A 24,609-nucleotide genomic window follows, 5' to 3' on the forward strand; every position below is an offset into this window, starting at 1 on the left:
GCCCAATCGTATTTCTGTCCCACCCGGGGAACCCCCGATTATGGGTCGCGAACGCAGCCAACTGCGTATAACTCCTTGGAGCTTCGAGAGGTGATCCATTTGGAACAGCAAAGAAAACGGAGTATTAGTTTGTATACATACACAATTCATACACCCTGAGCATACATAGAATTGCGAATTCACCCCCCACATGGCCACGAGTACATCCACATGCATACAGCTGCTATCATGCATACGCCAATAGAGTTATCCTGGCGTCACAGAACGGCCGATGATAAGAGATATTTAGGTGCGTTGAACGCTCACCATATTTAGTGCAGTCCGCCTCTCTCTCTGCCGCCCTGCCCAAGGTTCATATTGTTAGTAGGACTGAAAGGTCAAAATTCAAGGCTTGGCGCTCGTATCTGGGTACTTAACTCCACCTTATACTTTACCCTTATATTCACGACGCCCTCATCCCCCAGAAGCTGTCATTATACTTTCATTATCCTGATACTGCCTTATACTTTCATTATCCTGATGCTGCCTTATACTTTCATTATCCTGATGCTGCCTTATACTTTCATTATCCTGATACTGCCTTATACTTTCATTATCCTGATGCTGCCTTATACTTTCATTATCCTGATACTGCCTTATACTTTCATTATCCTGATGCTGCCTTATACTTTCATTATCCTGATGCTGCCTTATACTTTCATTATCCTGATACTGCCTTATACTTTCATTATCCTGATGCTGCCTTATACTTTCATTATCCTGATACTGCCTTATACTTTCATTATCCTGATGCTGCCTTATACTTTCATTATCCTGATGCTGCCTTATACTTTCATTATCCTGATACTGCCTTATACTTTCATTATCCTGATACTGCCTTATACTTTCATTATCCTGATGCTGCCTTATACTTTCATTATCCTGATACTGCCTTATACTTTGTCATTATCCTGACTCCTGACTCATATTCATCCAATCATCATAATCCTCAATGAATCAAATCCGCTCGATTCATCTCTTCAATTTTGATTTATCCTTGTCTTCCACCACTGTTATTCTTACGTCTTGATTCTCTGTTGCGAATTATGCTGCCCGTTCTCTGAGTAAATGATTTGGCTGAGACGTTAATCACCTTGTTAGGTCACCTGGGTAATTATCTAGATATTTGTGTCTGAGAGCATATTTCCGTTGCAATAACAGTCTACTGGTAAACAGGGAAATGAACTTTTGTTTTAAAGAGATAATATTCTCGTGTTGTAACTGTATTGTATTATAACTCGTTAGTTTTAATTATATATATGGTTTAAAATTGCTGTTAGTTTAAAATAGTATATGGTTAAATCGTTTTCTATGAAAAAAGAACTGGAGATGTACATTTTCTTTAATCTCAAAATTCTAGGGGACACTCACACAGTTTTTGAGTTGTATATTTATACATGTTTGAAAATAATACACTGGTTTAATCTATCTTGGGTTGATGGGAAACGAAAATCTTCAATATCCTTTCCTCTTTTAATCATGTCTATTTGTGTGCTTCACAGCGCGTTAAAACACGACACACACACAGTTAACTCAGAAGAGTTAGGGGGGACATGATCACCACATTCAAGATTCTGAAGGGAATTGATAGGGTAGATAAAGACAGTCTATTTAACACAAGGGGAACACGCACAAGGGGACACAGGTGGAAACTGAGTGCCCAAATGAGCAACAGAGATATTAGAAAGAACTTTTTTAGTGTCAGAGTGGTTGACAAATGGAATGCATTATGGGGTGATGTGGTGGAGGCTGACTCCATACACAGTTTCAAGTGTAGATATGATAGAGCCCAGTAGGCTCAGGAACCTGTACACCTGTTGATTGACGGTTGAGAGGCGGGACCAAAGAGCCAGAGCTCAACCCCCGCAAGCACAACTAGGTGAATACAACTAAGTGAACACAGACACTTTATTATAACTGTAATAAGTAAGGAGAGCAAGTGGTGGTTTAGGATAGTAAAGTGTCGTCAGAGGAACACATAAAGAACATTGTGAGAGGAGCGTATGTGTCACTTTCCTACTTCACACTTGCTCTTAATTATATGGATGGTGAAATACTGAAGAAACTGTTCATGACCTTCGTCAGACCAAAACTGGAATATGCAGCAGTTGTATGCTGCCCAAATCTCAAGAAGCACATCAACTGGAAAAGATGCAACAGCATGCTACAAAATGGCTTCCAGAACTGATACACAAGAGTTATGAGGCGAGACTAGAGGCGTTAAACATGCCAAAACTAGAAGAAGGAAGAAAAAGAGGTGATATGATCACCACTTACAAAATACTAACAGAAATCGACCAAATTGACAAAGAGGTAATCCTGAAACCAACAACTTCCAGAACAAGAGGACACAGATTCAAGCAAAGGAAACAAAGGTACCGAACAAAAAATTGAAAGTTTTATTTTGCAAACAGAGTGGTAGACGGTTGGAACAAGCTAAGTGAGAAAGTGGTGGAGGCCAAAACCGTCAGTAGTTTCAAAGCGTTATATGATCAAGAGTACTGGGAAGACGGGACACCACGAGCATAGTGCCTGTAACTATGCAACTGTAACCATCCCGTAACTATGTGTGTGTGTAATTACTTACGTAAACATTGTTTGAAAGTCGTGGAGAAACAAAACACATTAAATTGAGTGAGTGAGAGAGAGAGAAAGAGAGAGAGAGAGAGAGAGAGAGAGAGAGAGAGAGAGAGAGAGAGAGAGAGAGAGAGAGAGAGAGAGAGAGAGAAAGAGAGAGAGAGAGAGAGAGAGAGAGAGAGAGAGAGAGAGAGAGAGAGAGAGAGAGAGAGAGAGACTAGGAAGGGAGTTATCAAGGGAAAGCGCCAAGCCATTACGACTATATAGCACTGGGAAGGGGTCAGGATAAGGATTTGGGATGGGACGGTGGCAGGGAAGGAATGAGAGAGAGAGAGAGTGATCCCAGGGCCTCTCTCAACACCAACCCCGCTACAGCAGCGCCCACGAGGGCCTGATGACCCTCACAGTGTGTACACACTGCAAGATCCTTCCTATCATTTGTTGACTTTAGTACTGGGTTCGAGCCCCTTAACGGGACCCGTGGCGCTAGTCACGAAGCCCGTTAATCCTCAAACAATTAAATGCAAGTAAATTGCCACTTAAAATGATGTTCTTGGACTGGAACTCGAAATATTTTGTTAGATAAATTAGTTATTCAAATTGCAATGTAAAATAATTCACTGGCATTAGAAAGTAGAATGATTCGTGGATATTGACATCAATGAGTCGTTGATATTGATCAAGAAAAAATTGTTTGAGGTTGACCTGTATAATGATTAATTCAGACTGACAAGTCGGTAAACAGCTGCAACTCGATTTTGATGAAAAAATCCTTACCTAAGACGTGCAGTTAAAAGATATGTATTTATACATGTATATATACATATATAAATACATATCGTGCCCGTGCTACATGGAAATTGTGTTCCGAGAAGCTAAATCTAAAACCACAACCACGATCCCGGATTGGGATCGAAATATAGTCTATATTTCTTCATGTTTTCAAAATAATGGGTTATTAAATGCATTGATTAGTGGTCTATTGCACTTGCAGACGAGGAGTCACAATAACGTGGCTGAAGCATATTGACCAGACCACACACTAGAAAGTGAAGGGACGACGACGTTTCGGTCCGTCCTGGACCATTCTCAAGACGATTGTGAATCAAGCCATTCACAATCGACTTGAGAATGGTCCAGGACGGACCAAAACGTCGCTGTCCCTTCACTTTCTAGTATGTGGTTTGGTCAACTCTATTGCACTTCATTCTCATACATATATCACAGGAGACAAAGGAGTCTAAACAACCATTCAGCCTGTCATTCATCCTACAAGATCGCTCGTACTTAGCCATTAGCCATACAGCTTACAAATCTCACTCATTCATTCTTCATTCATTCGTTCAGTGATTTATTCTACTTGACTCCCTATGCCCCCCCCTGTATGCCCCAAATGCCTCGGCCATTAGAGGAGTAATTTACGCGTCGTCCACACACAGAATGCCTCAAGTTGCTTAGTTCAGTCATTCCTCTCTACTGTGCCTTTAAGTGACCTTGTTTCTCAAGTCCATCAGATCTTACTCAGAGTTCAGTTTGCCACAAAGTGCTGTTTCGTTTATGGCTCGATGTGTATTGACGTTGTGAAGATTAACGAGGCCCTTGAACAACGGTTATCGTTTTCGCTTCCTCGCTAGATATAGCGAGCTCCGGATCGCTATTTCTTTAAGAGCCGGTGTAAATGTTCAGGGGCCACATTCACAAAGCAGTTACGCAAGCACTTACGAACCTGTAAATCTTTTCTCAATCTTTGGCGGCTTTGTTTACAATTATTAAACAGTTAATGAGCTCCGAAGCACCAGGAGGCTGTTTATAACAATAACAACAGTTGATTGGCAAGTTTTCATGCTTGTAAACTGTTTAATAAATGTAACCAAAGGTGTGAAAGATTGAGGAAAGATGTACACGTTCGTAAGTACTTGCGTAACTGCTACGTGAATCTGGCCCCAGGTTCGTAAGTACTCGCGTAACTGCCTCGTGAATCTGGCCCCAGATGGTTTGATCCCTGCTTTGAAAGTTCGTATTGGCAATTTGTTTTTCCTTTTTTACAGAATTTATCTAAAAAAAATTCAAATATCTTTTCAGTTTCTAATGTTTTGTAACTTTATTTCATCAAGAAAAGCAGTTTTCTTTTTCTGGCATTGAAGCTGATTTTTCCGTTTAGTGTTTTCGTGTACAACAGAAAGAATTGATAGACAGTGATCTATTGCAGCACTCGTGTTGACTTAATTGAAGTCTGAGACTTTCGTTATTAGACTTAACAGGTTCTTAACACAGAGACGAGAGTTACTTGTCACAAACACGTTAACGACACATGATCTAGCTGTTTCGTAGTCCCTACGAAACTACGAAGCCGCCCCTGGAAACCCATATTTGACACCCTGTTCCCTAGCCGTAGCACTGATAGTGTGATTACTTCACAATACCACAACAAGACAAGATTGTGTTGTATCCCGTTAGTTTAACAATCAACTAACAACATTTGTGGTATTGTGTCAATCCGTTAGTCAGCCATAAACAGACGCACTGACTGGGTTAAACAAAAGTATATATTTACGCCCGCTGCGTATATATAAAACTAAGAGAACTGTGTCCTCAAATAATATCCCTCCCCTCACACACGCCCTCATTGTTACTGCCTTCTACAGTCATTTATTATTCATAGTACAATAAAACACTGTTGCTCAACACTGTACTGTATATGGGACAACGCTTTTACTTGTAAACACTACTTTTACTTTTAGTCTCTCGCCGCACCCTTGGTCCCGTTTTCTCTATTAAATGATGTTGTCATAGAAAGTGATGGACAGTCGAGGCCAAACTCAAGTAATCACTTTCACCGGCTCTCTCTGTCTCACCCTGACCCTTTCACTCACATTTGCTGTCGTGATGTCTGCGTCTGTTGACAAGAACAAATAATAATTTGTAGGAAAAAAAGATTGCAGTGACGATTGGGCACGATAGCTGGAGAGTGAAAGTATGGAGATTTATGTAGATTTGGTTATCAAGATAATTGAAATTGCTGCTGTATAAACGTGGACAGGAAGAGGGAATTAGAAGTAATAGTACATATATTTCGCGAGGTATATCTCGCCTCTCAGATTATATATTCCGAGTGTCCATTCACCTGGGCTCAAGGAGACTCGAACCCTGGTCTCTACGGGTGTGAGACCGAAGCTCTATCGACCGTGTTATTAAGTACTCTTTTACTCTAAGTTTACCTTTAGTTCTGGACTATGTTTAGGACTCAAGTGCCCCTCTTGCTTGCATGGAATATACACACTACAGCCACAGTTCATCTCTATTAAACTGATCTCTGCCTCCGAAGATGCTAAGATGCAATTTAGCGAAACAAATCAATAAGGACTATCCAAAATGGGTTGAATATTTCTTATTGATTGGTTAGTGCTTTTGGGTATATTAAAGATGCTATCGTCAGAGTACATTGTTAATGATGAACAGAATTATTAGGGGGAAAGCGCAAAGTCATTACACCATGAAGGTGAGTTGGCTGTTGAAAACTCTCATATATTTTATGGGGGGGGCCTGATGGCTGAGTGGACAGCGCTTCGTATTCGTAGTCCTGAGGTACCGGGTTCGATCCCCGGTGGAGGCGGAAACAAATGGGCAGAGTTTCATTCACCCTGATGCTTCTGTTCACCTAGCAGTAAATAGGTATTTAGACAGTTGCTACGGGCTGCTGCTTCCTGGGGGTGTGTAACAAAACGGAGGCCTGGTCGAGGACCGGGCCGCGGGGACGCTAAGCCCCGAAATCATCTCAAGATAACCTCAAGATAACCTCGTTCAGTAGGCTGCCACCACATTAGCTTCTGCATGTATGGTCTGTAATGGACTCGTTCCTAGGTGTCCTTTTCGCTATCTTGAGGTTATCTTGAGATGATTTCGAGGCTGAGCGGCCCGGTCTTCGTTACACACCCCCAGGAAGCAGCCCGTAGCAGCTGTCTAACTCCTAGGTACCTATTTACTGCTAGATGAACAGGCCCATCAGGATGAAAGAAACTCTGCCCATTTGTTTCCGCTTCCACCGGGGATTGAACCCAGAAGCTTAGGACTACGAATCCCGAGCGTTGTCTACTCAACCATCAGGCCCCTTGTCCTCAAAACCTGCCTGTGTGAATTAGAAACGAGAGCCTTAAAAATATAGCCATTAAACCCACGTCTCATTGCAAGTGTGATGTTGCAATTAGACATGAGACTGACCACATTATTGCTGTACTATGCAAGATGGAGACGAGGAAACAAATCCACAAGGGCTGTGACGAGGATTTGAACCTGCGTCCGAGAGCATCCTAGACGCTGCCCTGGTTTGTGCCTCGGAGAGGCTGCAGGATCCAATAAGTTCAGTAGAACTTCGGATTTCAACTCCTTTTGACCATGTCGTAGCTCAGTCGATTAAGGCAGCGTCTGGGATGCTCTCAGACGTAGGTTCGAATCCTCGTCACGGCTCTTGTGGATTTGTTCGTCATAAATGGGTATGGACTGTTCCTGCAAACACATAACGTAACAGTCCCTATAATTCCATTGTTACAACTTGTAATAAAGTTGATACATCTTGTTATAATGTTTAAATTGCGTATAAACAACTTGCTATATTGGTTGTTATAATTGGTTGTTGATATATTGATTGTTCCGCCATGTGTGTGGCGGGGCTGTGGCTCCGAGAATTTGTTCATGTAGGTACTTTTTTTCAGCGAAATATATGTAAAGTTAAGCAAATTCTCAACAGCATGGTCGTGTCAATAACAACCGTTGAATTTGCTGTGAAATGAATCCTAGATCCAACACGCCAGCAACCCCATCATAACATTACAACTCCTGCATAGTATATTAAAATAAAAAATAAGAAAAAAATTGCCCCATGGATACAGACTAGAAAAGTAGACAAATCTATGTTACATTCTAATACACTAAATTTCAGAAAAAATCAAATATTGATCATTTCTGTTTGACGCCATTCGTAAAGCTAATGAAACTTTTATGTTTTTCATTAATATAAAGTTTACGAATTGAGACAAAATTTCCCCCCATGTATTAAATGTGTTCTGGTGGTACATGCTTGCCTTAACATAACGGTACGAAGCTGTTCCGAGTCAATGCACACAATGTATATTGACAACGGATTGGAGCTTCAGCCCCCACACACGACTCCCTGTTGACTCAAGCCCTCCAACAGGAGGTCAGGGAATAGATTAATGGATTACTAGTTACCGTTTTCTTTTGCACCTGTGTACGACTTGTTTTTCACACCTCATCTGTTTGAGAATGGTCCAGGACGGACCGAAACGTCGTCGTCCCTTCACTTTCTAGTGTGTGGTCTGGTCAACGTTATCTGTTTGCTTGTGATACGTAATTATAATCCCCATAATTATAATAACGTGAACTGGGTTCGATCCCAGGCACCGGCGAGAAACAATGGGCAGAGTTTCAATTACCCTATACCCCCTGTTACCTAGCAGTAAAATAGGTACCTGGGTGTTAGTCAGCTGTCACGGGCTGCTTCCTGGGGGTGGAGGCCTGGTCGAGGACCGGGCCGCGGGGACACTAAAAAGCCCCTTGAAATCATCTCAAGATAACCAAGATAAACCCTAACAAGTGTATATGTGGTTAATGATAATTCACATCAAACAGCCTTGGAACAACTGTTCACGATAATATTGACACAGTTGCGTAGCAGACTTGAGGGTGGAGTTCAGGCCTTAAACACACAGTACGCCAATCACTTGCAGAAGGCCATTGTGGTTTTTTGCCATTTGATTCTTTCCAAAGGCATCAAGGAAGCTGTACGATCGTTACAGATGCAAATTTACCTTAATAAGATTAGCTGTTCAGGAAGCCTTTTAAACGAGACGTGATTAGTAAAAAAAAATAGATGATTGTCTCCTTGTACTAATAATAAAAATAATAGATTGCAATGTTTACAACTTTATACAGTAGGTATTGTATGGATATATTTTATAAAGCCATTAAAGACGCTTATATGTATATACTAACACTGCCAGGGGGAAGGAAGGAAATGAATTATCAGGATAAAGCACCAAGTCACCACGACTATATAGCACTGGGAAGGGGTCAGGATAAGGCTTTGGGAAGGGACGGGGGCAGGGAAGGAATGGTGCCCAACCACTTATGGACGGTCGGGGGATTGAACGCCGACCTTGCATTCTCGTATGTAAAATTAATTGACCATTGGTGTTAACGAGTCATTACTCTCATTCCCTCAACATAGTGTTATCAGGCTATTATGGACTTTTTTATCTCATATAACAAAAGCTAAATATTTCCAATCTTTTTTATTGAACTTTTGTATTATGACGAATATATATATAAAATAGGAGCTTCCATATTCGTGCTTCTGAAAGTCCTTTATTAATTAGTCATCAATTACTTTAATTCTTCAAATTTTTCAATATATATATATATATATATATATATATATATATATATATATATATATATATATATATATATATATATGTAGGAGAAGATATAGGTAGTATACTTCTCTTCTTGGTAGGAGAAGAAAATATCAAAGTGTTCAATGAGGATCCACAAGGTCTTCTCTGGATGCTCTTTATTTTCTTCTCCGAGGCTATGGCCCTTCCCTGGCTGCAACTCTACAACAGTTAATTAAATACCGGGTACCTATTTTACTGCTGGGTGAAGAGAGGCATTAGGTCAAAGAAAACGTGCCCAATCTCTTCTACCCCGCCCGGGGATCGAACCCGGGATCTTTGATTGGGAGATTAGGAAGCTGTGGAGTGAGGAGGAGGGTTCCCAATCGCTTTTGTGGTCTCTCCTCTCCTTTGTTATTTCTCTTCCCTCTTCTAATCGCCTTAATCTGTCTTTTTCTCTATATCTCTCTCTAGTTTCATTGGCTCTTTCTCTCATCTTCTTCTTCTCTCTCTCCTCTCCTTCCTCTCTCTCTCGTCTCCTTGGATTACTCGGTGCGTCAGGTCACCCGGAACCAATCATAGGTACTGAAGGCCTCGCGGCGCCTCGAACGCTAAAACAAAATCCACAAATCTTGCGTCACTTCCCCGTCCGCACCGTAAAGGGTAAAGCTACGGGGAACCAGCAATTAGAAAACGTGACCTAAAGCGAGGCTGAGATGACTGAGATTCGGTCACGAGAAAGTGCTTCGCGTGATGATTGGTCACGGAAAAGCCCCGATTAGAGAGAGGGGTGAAGGTCATGAGTATTGACCTATCGTGGGAGGTCATGAGTGTTGACCTATCGTGAGTTTTGACCCCCCATCTCGGGGCCTATACACAGGGAAGGGATAGACTTTAATTCCCGCCTTTTCCGATTGGTAGCGGCGGCTCCAGCTTCCCATTGAAGGGGATACTTCGTTATATATCGTCTTCTTAATACCTGGGTATGCAGCCCTAGGTTGCTATATGTGATTCACGCTGCTGTTAGTTTCTATTATATAAATGTAATTAGAAATACATTTTAATTGATTGAAATGTGATTTTTGTGTATATTTGTGTTCCTCGTTTCTTGTATTGTCCTGAAGATGTCAAATTATTCACGAGGCGTTGTTATACAATGGAAGGACTTAGTGGTCTAGTGTTTCTTCAGCCTTTAAAACAGAGTTTGTGAACCTGGGTTCACCGGTGTCCTAGGGTTCCACGAGAGGCCCCTGAGGGTTCCACGAGAGGCCCCTGAGGGTTCCACGAGAGGCCCCTGAGGGTTCCACGAGAGGCCCCTGAGGGTTCCACGAGAGGCCCCTGAGGGTTCCACGAGACATGAAAGTTATGTCAAGGGTTCCAAGAGAGGCCCCTGAGGGTTCCACGAGACATGAAAGTTATGTCAAGGGTTCCAAGAGAGGCCCCTGAGGGTTCCACGAGACTTGAAAGTTAAGTCAAGGGTTCCAAAAGGGGTTAAATGGTTTGAGAAACGTTGCTATAGAACCTAAACGGTGGTATACATTGCGTAAAATGTAAAATATCCATAAAAAAATAGCATTTGTAATAATGAAATTGTGTTCGGTTCTGTGAACATCTATCTATCTATCTATCTATCTATCTATCTATCTATCTATCTATCTATCTATCTATCTATCTATCTATCTATCTATCTATCTATCTATCTAGTGCTCCCTTTCAGGGGGAGCATTACCCCAATAACACGCCTTCATGAAGTCTGTGGATGCGAAATGTTCTGCCTCGAGTCCATAGACTTTACCATTATTTAAAATAAAAGGTAATTCAGATATTTACTTTCAAAACGTATGTTCAGGTGATTTACATTCTGGGTGTAAACTTTATTTTACACTGACGAGGGAAGGGTGAGTGTGTGGGGGGGGGGAAGCAGGGAGAGTGTTTGATTCTTAGTGTTATCCATTCTGTTAGAAGAGGAGTATTACTCAGCCCGTGAATGAAGCAAGTTCATCTTGTGAGCAAGTGAGTAAATCCGTGTTGCTCATACTTTGAGCTTTTGAGTAAAAAAAACATTGTTCAGACTGTGTGTATTAATTCGCCTTATCTGGAACACACGAAGCCTTTATGTAAGCTTCTGTTGCAGCTCGTCCTCATTAATAAAGTCTGTTATCATAAATAAAGCCTGTTATCATAAATATAGCCTGTTATCATCAATAAAGCCTGTTCTCATAAACAAGACCCGTCCTCACTCATAAACAAAGGCCCATCCTTATAAACAAAGTCCAAATACTAGCTAATCAAGCCGCCAAACCCTTTCTTTATTAATGTAAAACACTTCACACACAACTCATGACAATCGAATTTGTTTTCGAACATTGCTTCGCTCTGTTCCTATGTTCGAATTGCATCTCTATAAATACGTCATAAAAGTACTACAAATACCAACAATTGTCAAACGAACTTAAGCCCCCTAACCTGCCGTAAGTTAGAGCTAACCTAACCTAACTTAGACCTAACTATTGACCAAATTCTAATTGATAATAATATTAATATATATTTGGGGAAAATTCCGAGTGTAAATAGATGGAATATTATAATTGATGACTGAGTCTATTGGGTCGGGCGTATTTACAACCATGTAAAAAAATAATAATATTAATTTTCATCTGAGGGAGGAAATATTTTGTTTATAAACAAAGTTAAGTTTTAAGAACTCGTTAATGCGTTCGGCCGCCGCTTAGACAAGCCTAGCTTGAGTAGAGGCTGCCTATTGAGAGCTTTAGTAGGTCGAATTACTGACGTTCCTCTTGATGCAACCCATAGCCAACTCTTGGTCAACTCTTCGGTACCTAGGTACTGCTAGGTGAACAGAGGCTCCAGGTGAGAGAAAGCGCTGCCCAGTAATTTATCTTCCACCTGGGGATTGAACCCAGGATCCTAAGATTATTAGTTGGAAACGTAGCCCACTATATTATGAATGTTTCTCATCCTGTATATGAACCAAAGTTTCCCATCCATGTTCTTAAAATTGCCTTCAACTGATGTTTTCTTAAAAAACATAATTTTTAAGGAAATAATTGTACAATAAGACTAAAGTTTCCAGTCATGAGGTCTCGTCATATTTATTCTCCAGGGCAGGTCAGAAAGGACAGAAGAAAAAGAGATTTCATTACAAATTTTTATTTAAATGTCCAAAATTGTACAATAATTTAGTGTAATATATTGTTGTCAGCGTTTAAAAACATGCATTTGACAGATCTACCAAGTACAGTCAGTGATATATATATATATATATATATATATATATATATATATATATATATATATATATATATATATATATATATATATATATATATATATATATATATATATATATATAATGTTTATTTATAACTAAAAACTCGTGCACTTGTGGAATAATTTTTCAAAATAGGAGAAGTTCTTATTTCTTTCTCACCTCCGGAATTTTGTATCCAAAATTTTGATAATACAAATTTAAATGATTTACAATTATTCTATTTTTTTTTCAGATTTACACAAAATGCAAACTTGGCAATTTAATCAATATCTTATTCAATATTTAATATTTTTAAGTAATGCTTCATTTTAATTTAGTATTTATAGCCAAAAAAAACATTATTAGATTATATTTGGAGAAATTAATTTTTGTTTCAATTTTACAACATTTTTTTTATACATGTCCTATTTGGCATATATATATATATATATATATATATATATATATATATATATATATATATATATATATATATATATATATATATATATATATATAAATATATATAATCGACTTAACATCACAAAAAGCAAGTTGACTTATTTTAATGACAAAATAGTTAAAATGAACAACAAATTTCTAATGTTAGCTAATTTTCAGAATTGCTAATTGAAAGTACTCAAAGTATTCCTTAAATAACACATGTAAGATGCCAAACTTTACGAAACTGTAACTTAAACATATTTCTACGTCACCTAAAGTTAGTTGTGTATGATGATACGTCCACCAGATGATTAAGTATACCAGATGATATACATCAGATGATGTACATCTGATGCTAAACATCATATGTCATACATGTATTCATTAGATGAAGTATTAAGATTACCTACACTATATCTAAGATAATTTTAAGGGAAGAATTGTTAAGGTTTTCTGATCATTAATGTATGATCAATCTAAAGGTCTGCTTAACTGTAGGGGAAAGTTAGTCAGTTTATTTTTGAACAGTTAGTTGATGCATATAATATATTAATTTGAAAAGAAAGGATTTATGGACAAAATGTAACAGGGGGAATTTTATAAGGATTTGTACCAATTGTTCTCTCGTGTGTGTGCCTATTAATCTCACTTTTGTGCCTATTATTCACACTCTTGCATCTATTATTTACCCTTTTCTTTTTATTAATCTTACTATTGTGCCTATTCTCACTTTTGTTCGTATAATCTTCTCTCTTTTATGCCTATCGTTCTCTCTCTTTTTTGTGCCTATTATCCTCACTTTCATACATATTTTATCCAAACTTTCATACTTTTTTATCCAAACTTTCATACTTTTTTATCCTCACTTTCATACCAATTATCCTCTCTCTCTCTCTCTCTCTCTCTCTCTCTCTCTCTCTCTCTCTCTCTCTCTCTCTCTCTCTCTCTCTCTCTCTCTCTCTATATATATATATATATATATATATATATATATATATATATTACCAATGTTTTCATCACTGACTGCCCTGTAGATCACCTCTACTCACTGAATCTGCTTTCTGGTCACAATTCAATAGGCCTATATTATTCGAAATTGGGACAAAAATAGGCCATAATGGCTTAAACATCAGTGGGCGAGACTACAGAATTCACAAGGTATTTGATATCCCATGATAACACACAAAGGTGTTTGATAACACATGACCAATTATATAAAAAATAAGAATGGCAAGATTTACCTGAGCAGAGAATGTTTATAGGGCCTCACTGATGAAACTCAATATATATATATTCTAATTAACTCTAAATAAATATTCAGGAAGATTAGATAGGAACATCTATAGCAATATCTATGAACTAACTATATCCATGCTTGATTAGGACAAATCTGACTTATGTGTTAATTAATATACATTTTGATGTTCAGTAATTAAGATAAGATAAGGATCAGATTTACATGATAGGAGGAAGAAGGAGAAGAAGGAACAGCATTCTGAGACGCAGAGAAGGATGTCAGTTGAGGAAGATGTCACAAGTCTAGTGGGTAGTGAAGTCACAGGCCAGGCTTGTGAGGAAGTCACCTGTCTAACGGATATCGCTGCGAGGAAGTCCTTTCTCTAACGGATTCCGCTGCGAGGAAGTCCCTTCTCTAACGGATTCCGTTGCGAGGAAGTCCCTTCTCTAACGGATTCCGCTATGAGGAAGTCACCTCTCTAACGGATTCCGCTATGAGGAAGTCACTTCTCTAACGGATTCCGCTATGAGGAAGTCACCTCTCTAACGGATTCCGCTATAAGGAAGTCACCTCTCTAACGGATTCCGTTATGAGGAAGTCACTTCTCTAACGGATTCCGCTGTGAGGCAGTCACCTCTCTAAGGATACCACTTCAGCCACCGGGTCACAGGTTTAAACGTTAGTCCTTACCTGCCCTGGGCTATCAGCACTTGTAATGGAAGCGTCGAAGGAGGCTGAGACAGGGGGCGCTGGGGGGAAGACAGACTTAAGAATATCTTCCGGAGATGCTGGGGGTCCGACGACCCCCTTTGGGGGTGGTGCTGGGGCCCTAACCTCCAAAATAGACCCTGGTTCAGGGGTGTGGTTCGGGATATCCAACGGAGGCCCCAAAGGCCCTTGGAGTTCGGCTAGGAAGTTGTTATGTTGCCGGAAGGCGATAGTGGTCTTCTTATCGTTGTTGAAGAGGGTCTTCTTCAGGATGTAGACCTGAGTGCCGTCTTTCAGGCTGTTGGCACTCTCAACGGGAACCCCGTTCACAAACAGATTACCTGTTGGGAAAACAAAAACAATATATAACAATTCGGGCACTTCATGTGTGGCATTCAGTGATTGATGAGTGGTTCAGTAATTACAAAACCGACCCGTCTTATCTACTCCCAAATCATTTACAGCTGTAAGAAATCATTTATCAAAATCATGAAGTTATAAATGCACAAAACAATCTTTTTAAGGATAAATAATTTACATTTCAGTAATGGCTATTTAGCATTCCAATAGAATTCCATTTTTAGCACTACAAAAATCCGCAATAAAAACTATAAATGTTCCCCCACGTAATTGAAAGAATCACTTGAACACACATAAATGTCAGTTTTAATTCATTTAATTGCAACATGAAATCATTATATCTATACATGAAATGTATAATATCCTTCACTGTCTCAAATAACCATTCTCGGTTTAAGAATTAAGATGGACATGAATAAGCTGTATGTGCGTGTGGAAACATACATATAGAAACATATGGAAACAGACATACAGTATATGTGGGGGATATATATATACGCAGTTACATATACAATGGACGCGTGGCAACATACTCATTGCCATATGTAGACGAGGAATCACAATAACGTGGCTGAAATATGTTGACCAAACCACACACTAGAAATTGAAAGTACGACGACGTTTCGGTCCGTCCTGGACCATTCTCGAGTCGATTAGTAAAGCACAATCGACTTGAGAATAATCCAGGACGGACCGAAACATCGTCGTCATCCCTTTCCCTTCAAGTGTGTGGTCTGGTCAACATACCCATTTCCATTTTGACGTATAGGAATACACACAATAACTTTGAGAATAACTCACCGCCTTGGTCCTTAGTAACGTTGACAATCTTGCCAGAAAAGGTGGTGATAGCGACGCCTCCAGCCTCATCTAGACGGGAATCTGTCGGTTCCAGCGGCTCGAGAACGAGGTGGTCGAGTAGGAACTCACGTCGAAGGTTGGTTAGGCTCGTGGTGTTACCATAGAGAGGATGGGCCGCGTCCTGGTGAACCAACCCGGCCAGAATCTGTGTTTCTGGCGCCAGAATGGTCTTCGCCTCTGTGGAAACCCAAGATAGCGATATTAGTTCTTGTTGATATCACGTTGGTTGGTAGTGGGTGGTCGACGATAGCATGTCGATTGGTAAAGTGCAGTCGACGATGTTATGTCGATTGGTAAAGTACAATCGACGATATCATGTCGATTGGTAAAGTTCAGTCGACGATGTTATGTCGATTGGTAGAGTTCAGTCGACGATATCATGTCGATTGGTAAATTTCAATCGACGATATCATGCCGATTGGTAAAGTGCAATCGACGATATCATGTCGATTCCTAAATACCAATCGACAATATCATGTCGAAAGGTAACGGGCGATCGACGATATTATGTCGATTCCAAATTGTTGATCGACAATGTCGATATCGATGGCCAATGGGTGATCGACGATATGTCGATTGCTATTAGGCTGTCAACGATATCAAGTCGATTTTAAACGGCCGATCGACAATATCACATCGCTTGTTAGATAACCTACGAGAAGTGACCCTTTAGCCTTGAGATACACATATTTCTTCTAGCAGGAAATGGTAGTGTCATTTCCTTATTGTCTCGACCAAATTATAATTTTTAATGAAAGAAAAAATAAAGATCTTGAAGCCAGAAATAAAGGATCTACAAGACACTGTACAAGCGTGAAATTACTTTTAAGATAGATGACTGAGATGATGTTATTAATGTAATTATTAAGGATAGAGGGGATAGCTATTGAGAATCCGTGAGCCCATTGGATAGGGAGGAAACCACGAACTACCTGTCCGTCCTGAGGCCACTAGCCTGCCTATCCCGCCAGGTGAAAATACCTTCTCTGATAACAGGTTGTATACAAGGTGTACAGGTAACTGATTATTCTGTGAACCTGGTGGATGGTGTCTGGGTCCCTGATGAAGGTCTCTCTCTCTCTCTCTCTCTCTCTCTCTCTCTCTCTCTCTCTCTCTCTCTCTCTCTCTCTCTCTCTCTCTCTCTCTCTCTCTCTCTCTCTCTCTCTCTCTCTCTCTCTCCGATACTGTGTGACTGTCCACTTTAATAACTACCAACCGATATCAATCACCAAAACTATTACAACCAAATCAAATCCACAATCAACCACAATCGACTTGATAATAGACGGACCGAAACGTCGTCGTCTCTTCACTTTCTAGTGTGTGGTCTGGTCAACAACCACATCTACTCAATCATACAAGACCACAACCACGGTTACAACCTTTAAAATCCCAACCATGCACACAGCTCCCAGCCAGCAGTAGATATGTTATCTCTCAACATCACGAATTATAGTTAATTCCCAAACATAAAACAAATGAATGAAATTTTCCACTGAACGTTGTATTGTCGGGGTCAGGGAAGCAGTAAAAGGCTTGCATAATGCCTTTTTATAATATATTTTCGTTTTTATGCAATAATTGATGCAAATTTTACCATTGCAACTATGATCTTAGATCTTTGCTAACTCCACAGAATACAATGCATCCTTTTCCCCCTCTTGCTTAAGCAGAATACATTGTATTTCCTTTTGTTTATTAATTCAGGAACAGTTGTGTGGAATGATTCAACTATTGTCATTATATATATATGTATATATGATTTATTTGCGTAAATAGTGGTGGATAATGCTTGTCTGTTTACAAAATTAGTGTAGATTATCTGGGTGGAGTTGAAGGGGCGTGGATGAGGATTTCTTAAGGGAACGACCCAAGGTTATGAAAACATTTCGTAACTAAAATAGGATCTTGTGGTGGATGGGGAAGTTACCCAATAATTCTTCCCGGTTTCTCTCTTGAGTGATTTACGATGCGTTAATTCATCTAATTGTACTCTCTATTTGTTGTTTGAGAAGTGCGGGTCAGAACGCATGTTTTACAAACACCACGCACGCACGCACGCACACGCACACACACACACACACGCACACACACACACACACACACACACACACACACACACACACACACACACACACACACACACACACACACACAGGAACCTGTACACCTGTTGATTGACGGTTGAGAGGCGGGACCAAAGAGCCAGAGCTCAACCCCCGCAAGCACAACTAGGTGAGTACACACACGCACACACACACACACACACACACACACACACACACACACACACACACACACACACACACACACACACACACACACACACACACACACACGCGCGCACACAGGTACCCTTAACCTTAATGGAGATAATGGACAGGAGAATGAGGCGACACAGGTGGAAAACACAGCCACATATGAGGCCATATATATATAAGGCAATACCTGACTGCAGTCAGAGCGGTAAGAAGTGGAAGGAGCTCGAACCACAGACGATAAAATCACCCGTTGTAACCACTTCAAGAATAAGTATGACAATTTAAGACATTTTATTTTCTTGTTCCTAAATAGTAAATGTTATATCCTGATTGCTTACGCCTCTAATATGTATATGAAACTGTTATTATTGCCCAACCACTTGGGGTGGACGGTAGAGCGACGGTCTCGCTTCATGCAGGTCGGTGTTCAATCCCCGACCGGTCATAAGTGGTTGGGCACTATTCCTTTCCCCCGTTCCATTCCAAATCGTTATCCTGACCCCTTCCTAGTGCTATCTAGTCGTAATGGTTTGGCGCTTTCCCCCTGATAGTTCCCTTCCCTTCCCAAACTTTGAGTTGATCTGTATCTCAGTCGAGTAGATACCTTGCCCTGTAGAAAACACCTTGTAGAAACCTGAAAGCTGACGACTCTGAGCTAAAGCTTTTGAAGGCAGCTTCCAGGTGCCTTCAAGACGGCTTCCCTAAGCTGTCTAAGGAAAAGGTCAAAGCAACGTTTGAGATAATTAATCATTTTCACTACTTTCAAGGCATAAGTATTCAGGAAATAGCACTAACTCCCTAAGAACAAAAATTGTGTTACATTATATTCTCCGCTTCCTGACAGGAACCGAGGACGCAGCAGGAGTTCATATTAAGATCATCTTGAGATGATTTCGGGGCTTTAGTGTCCCCGAGGCCCGGTCCTCAACTAGGCCTCCACCCCCAGGAAGCAGCAGCCCGTGACAGCTGACTAACTCCCAGGTACCTATTTACTGCTAGGTAACAGGGGCATCAGGGAAAGAAACTCTGCTCATTGTTTCTCGCCGGCGCCCGGGATCGAACCCGAGACCACAGGATCACGCGTCCAGTGTTCTGTCCGCTCAGCCACCGGCTCATTGCGGCTGTAAGTTTACAAGAGGGCATGTAGAATCCTTAGACAACACCGGACTCTGTTGGGATCGAACTGTCGAAAACTTCAAGGCGTTCCATTTGGTGTATTGAGAGTTCCTCCCAAGCCCCTGTTACCTAGCAGTAAAATAGGTGCCAGGGAGTTAGTCAGCTGTCACGGGCTGCTTCCTGGGGGTGGAGGCCTGGTCGAGGACCGGACCGCGGGGACACTAAAGCCCCGAAATCATCTCAAGATAAGCAAGTTGGTCATCTTCTACTCTTGTAGTCCATAGTCAACAGTTCCTTCTATTCACCGTTCGAGTTACGTTTCTAAACATTTTATCATTCAAGAATCTTTCTTCCATTTTGTGGGTCACAAGAAAGAAAATAAAGTTGAGTTTCAGTAGGGGAATAAGAAGAATACAACTGGTAATGAATATGAAGGAACAGAGGCGAAACGGAGAGATAGAGTTATCAAGAGGAAAGCGCCAAGCCATTACGACTATATAGCACTGGGAAGGGGTCAGAATAAGGATTTGGGATGGGACGGGGGAAAGGAATGGTGCCCAACCACTTGTGGACGGTCGTGGATTGAACGCCGACTTGCGTGAAGCGAGTCCGTCGCTCTACCGTCCACCGCAAGTGGTTGGACACCAGGAGAAACGAATAAACAGCAAAAGGAGAAGTATTGGTGGATTGCAAAGTGGAGGACACTGAGTGGCAATGTTGCAAGAACCAGACTGGGGGGGGGATTTCGTAATTATATCATTATCAATTACTAAATTGATTGGCGTTCAAGGCTGTCAACTTCTGTGGGAGTGTTACAGTTTTTTATATTCCTGGTGTCCCCTCCCCCCTTATCTCCCTGACCCCCCTCTTACCCCCCCCTTACTAAAAATATATTGAAGCTTTCTATAATGATTCTTCACAGATATTATAAATAATATATTATACAAAATACATAATATATAATGCAAAAATATATATTTTTTTAACTTTTATTGTCAAATTTGTATTTGGGAAATGGCGATTGACTTCTACTCCATATTCTCCTTAATACTTAATAATACTTTATTATTTATTTATTTATTTATGCATATACAAGAATGTACATAAGGAATGTGAGGATACAAATATGGTAATTACAGTCTTGTAAAGCCACTAGCACGCGCAGCGTTTCGGGCAGGAAATAATACTTAATAATACTTAATAATCTCCTATACTTAATACTTTATACCACTCTCTCTTAATACTTACTTACGACTCCAATCATAAAAAAAGTGGTTCTACACATCTGTCAGTCATTTGAGTGTAGTTCCCACTCTTTGTCATCTCTTTTGCCATTTTACACATTGTCTCTGTGTCCACTCGTTTTTTCTTAGTATTTTGGATGTTGTTACCATATCTCCCTTCTGGGTTATTCCAGACAAAAAAAGATAAGTTCCTCAGTAATTTGTTTTTTAAGGTTTTAGGGATATCATTTAAGGTTTTAGGAATCTTTTTTAAGGTTTCAGGAATCTTTTTTAAGGTTTCAGGAATCTTTTTAAGGTTTCAGGAATCTTTTTTAAGGTTTCAGGAATCTTTTTTAAGGTTTCAGGAATCTTTTTTAAGGTTTCAGGAATCTTTTTAAGGTTTCAGGAATCTTTTTTAAGGTTTCAGGAATCTCTTTTAAGGTTTTAGGAATCTCCTAAAACCATTCTAAGATTTTAAGAAGCCCTTGTGTCTCAGGTTGACATGCTGAAGCTCTTTTAGGCGATACGCCACCAAAATTAGAGTCTAATATGGGTGTTAGCGTCGTGGTCAACACCTTTGGAATCTGCAGGGGTCAACACCTTTGGAATCTGCAGGGGTCAACACCTTTGGAATCTGCAGGGGTCAACACCTTTGGAATCTGCAGGGGTCAACACCTTTGGAATCTGCAGGGGTCAACACCTTTGGAATCTGCAGGGGTCAACACCTTTGGAATCTGCAGGGGTCAACACCTTTGGAATCTGCAGGGGTCAACACCTTTGGAATCTGCAGGGGTCAACACCTTTGGAATCTGCAGGGGTCAACACCTTTGGAATCTGCAGGGGTCAACACCTTTGGAATCTGCAGGGGTCAACACCATTGGAATCTGCAGGGGTCAACACCTTTGGAATCTGCAGGGGTCAACACCTTTGGAACCTGTGCAAGCAGACTAGATTATGCGCGGACGGAATTGAAAACCACAGCATATTCGTGTTACGAAACGACACGAAACATAAATTTCAATTTAACATCTACGAATCTGTCGCTTTAATCATTCTTATCATTCAGTATCTTATCATTCATTATCTCGTACTGTCACTTCACTTTATTGTGTGAACATTAGACGCTTGACATATATATATACATTTAAACGAAGAGAAACAAAATATCAGGTGCCATTAGGAGAATCTAATGGATTTATGAATAGATTTAATCTGATGGAGAACCCATTAGGATTTATATATACAAAATACTCCAATGTTTACAAGTCAGAAACACACAAGATAGAGGTAGCTATAACAAGATAACTAGAGATAACATGAAGTACAAGATAAGGGAGGGGAGTGGAGTAGGGGGTGAAGGATGAGGGGGGGGGGGGAATAGAAGGGGGTGATGGGGGGTTTGGGGGCGAGAAGGGATGGGTAGAGGTCTTTGTCTGTCTGTACTGAAGAAGGTATTGGTTGGGTGTATGCTCAGAGTAGTGGGGTGGGGGTCTGGGAAGGGGGGTGTGCAGGGGAGGGGGTGTGGGGGGGCTCAATAAGGGGTGCACAGAAACTGGTGCTCAGGTAAGGGGGGGACTCAGGGAAGAGGTGGAAGAAGGAACGGAAAGAAGTGGGACGGGGGAGCTTAGAGAGGGAAAGGGGGAGGGTTGAGACAGGTATTTGGGGATTATTGAGGGAAGGGGAAGGAAGGGGAGGGGATGGGAGGGGGGGTGAAGGGGCGGCAAGGCCGCGGGCACAGCTGTCAGTAAGAGAGTGGGAGGGTGTGGGAGGGGCGGAAAGGGAGAGAGAGGCAGCGAGTGTGTCTTTTTTAAATCCGCATCATTCTGGCTTCCTTGGTTTCCTTGAGTTATCCTCTGCGTCTGGTTTCCTGGTTTCTCTTTCTCCCTTTTGGAAATCGTTTTCTATGGTTGGATGTAAACATTTCCACCTTTTTTCGTGGTTGTTATTTTCGTGATTTCGCGAGTGCGAATGAGTTCTTGAGTGCGTGAGTGTGTGTGTGTGTGTGTGTGTGTGTGTGTGTGTGTGTTAGTGCGTGAGGGTTCTTGCGTGCGTAAGTGTGTATTCACCTAGTTGTGCTTACGGGGGTTGAGCTCTGCTCTTTCGGCCCGCCTCTCAACTGTCAATCAACTGTTACTAACTACTATTTATTTTCACACTCACGCACGAACCAGCCCGCAACAGCTGTCTAACTTCCAGGTACCTATTTACTGCTAGATGAACAGAGGCATCTGGATAAAAAAAAATCTGCCCATTTGTATCCCCGCCTGCGCCGAGGATCAAACCCGGAAATTTAGAACTACGAATACCCGAGCGCTGTCCACTCAGCCGTCAGGCCCCAGGACTGAAACAGACAGCCTTGACTTCTCTTTGACCTCTAATTGTCTACTTGACCTCGAATTGTATCCTTGACCTCTTAAGTGTTACCTTCATATTTGTCAAACTTATATTTGAGGTTATTTCCTGCCACTCTTAAGTCTTCTCAGCTCGTCTCGTAAGGCTTCGTCGTGACTACCTCCTTGAAGCTTATATTAAGTTTCTCAAAGATTTCCTGGTAATTTTATGTTGCTTTCACTTCCTAATTGTTTAGTGTTGTCGTTTATATGTTTCTTCTAATGTGGTTAGGTTAGGTTAGGTTAGGTTAGGTTAGGTTAGGTTAGGTCTTGGTTGATTTCTGGTCGTGAATGTTTGTGTGTGTGTACTCATCTAGTTGGGGAATGGGTTGAGCTCTGGTTCCTTGGTCCCGCCTCTCAACTGGTGTACAGGTTGCTGAGGCTACTGGGCTCTATCATATCTACATTTGAAACTGTGTATGGAGTCAGCCTCCACCACATCACTGCCTAATGCATTCCACTTGTTAACTACTCTGACACTGAAAAATTCTTTCTAACGTCTCTGTGGCTCATCTGAGTACTAAGTTTCCACCTGTGTCCCCTTGTTCGTGTTCCACCCATGCTGAATAGTTTGTCTTTGTCCACTCTGTAAATTCCCCTGAGAATTTTGTAGGTGGTTATCATGTCTCTCCTTACTCTTCTCTATTGTGTCAGTGTGTTACTCTGTAAGCCAAAGTGGTGGGGAAGATAGCCTGCCTTTCACTCGTAAATCTGTGTATTTATGTATGTAGGTTAAATTAGCATTTTAAAAGCACTACAATCACCTACTGTGGTTGACTGCTCAATAAATCACTGAACTGTATGTTTAACAGATCTCTAACTCTGTCCATGGGGGACAGACGAAAATTTATATATGCTGGTTAGCATAGTAAATGTCTGGCCACATCTGTGGTAGAAAAAAGGGAGGGAATTATGAGGGGAAATCGCCAAGTCATTATGACTATATAGCACTTGGAAGGTGGGGGGGGGGGGCCAGGATTTGGGATGGGACGGGGGCAGGGAAGGAATGGTGCCCAACCACTTATGGACGGTCGGGGATTGAACGCCGACCTGCATGAAGCGAGACATGATACCAAATTACCAGAGAGATGTACATATAATCCTCTTTGGATAACTACTTACTGTCTCGTGAGACATTGTGAATAAGTAATTTAGTTTGCCCTTTCTCTCTCTCTCTCTTTCTCTCTCTCTCTCTGTCTCTGTCTGTCTCTCTCTCTCTCTCTCTCTCTCTCTCTCTCTCTCTCTCTCTCTCTCTCTCTCTCTCTCTCTCTCTCTCTCTCTCTCTCTCTCTCTCTCTCTCTCTCTCTCCCTCATGTGCCTGGAGGCATCTTACCAGCACCGTCGATATTTTGTCTTGGGGTCAAGGTTCGTGGACGCAGGAACGCGGCCTCTCTTCCATCTCCCCCCTCCCACCCCTTCCTCTCTCTTTTACCTTACACAAACACTCCCCTCTCCCCCCCACCTCCCTCCCATCTCTCTCTCCCCTGGGCCCCCCTCCCACCACAGGTGGCTAATCATTAACCTTTCCTATCCATCTCCATCCCATCCTATCCCATCTGTCTTCTATTCACAGCATCTCTTCGATTACTTTCCATTTTCATTGTCTCTGTTCTCTCCCTTCACTATTTCTCCCTTCTCATTCGAGTTATTCTCTCTTCCATATTCACTCTTCCATCTCATCTCCTCACCAGCGGTTTATAGGAGGTTGGAAT

General features: G+C 41.1%; 1 protein-coding gene across 1 annotated transcript in view; it reads right to left on the reverse strand.

Moving 5' to 3' along the window:
• Positions 1–24,609, reverse strand: part of LOC123763205 (uncharacterized) — a 58,848-nt gene that overhangs the window by 16,479 nt on the left and 17,760 nt on the right. Inside the window, exons 2-3 of the mRNA XM_045750238.2 lie at positions 15,848–16,084; positions 14,669–15,027 (exon numbers count right to left, since the gene is read on the reverse strand). Of these exons, the coding sequence (XP_045606194.2) occupies positions 14,669–15,027; positions 15,848–16,084 (596 nt within the window). The remainder of the gene's footprint in view (positions 1–14,668; positions 15,028–15,847; positions 16,085–24,609) is intronic.

This window comes from Procambarus clarkii, chromosome 49, assembly GCF_040958095.1.
Source record: "Procambarus clarkii isolate CNS0578487 chromosome 49, FALCON_Pclarkii_2.0, whole genome shotgun sequence".
Classification (NCBI taxonomy): Eukaryota; Metazoa; Arthropoda; class Malacostraca; order Decapoda; family Cambaridae; genus Procambarus; species Procambarus clarkii.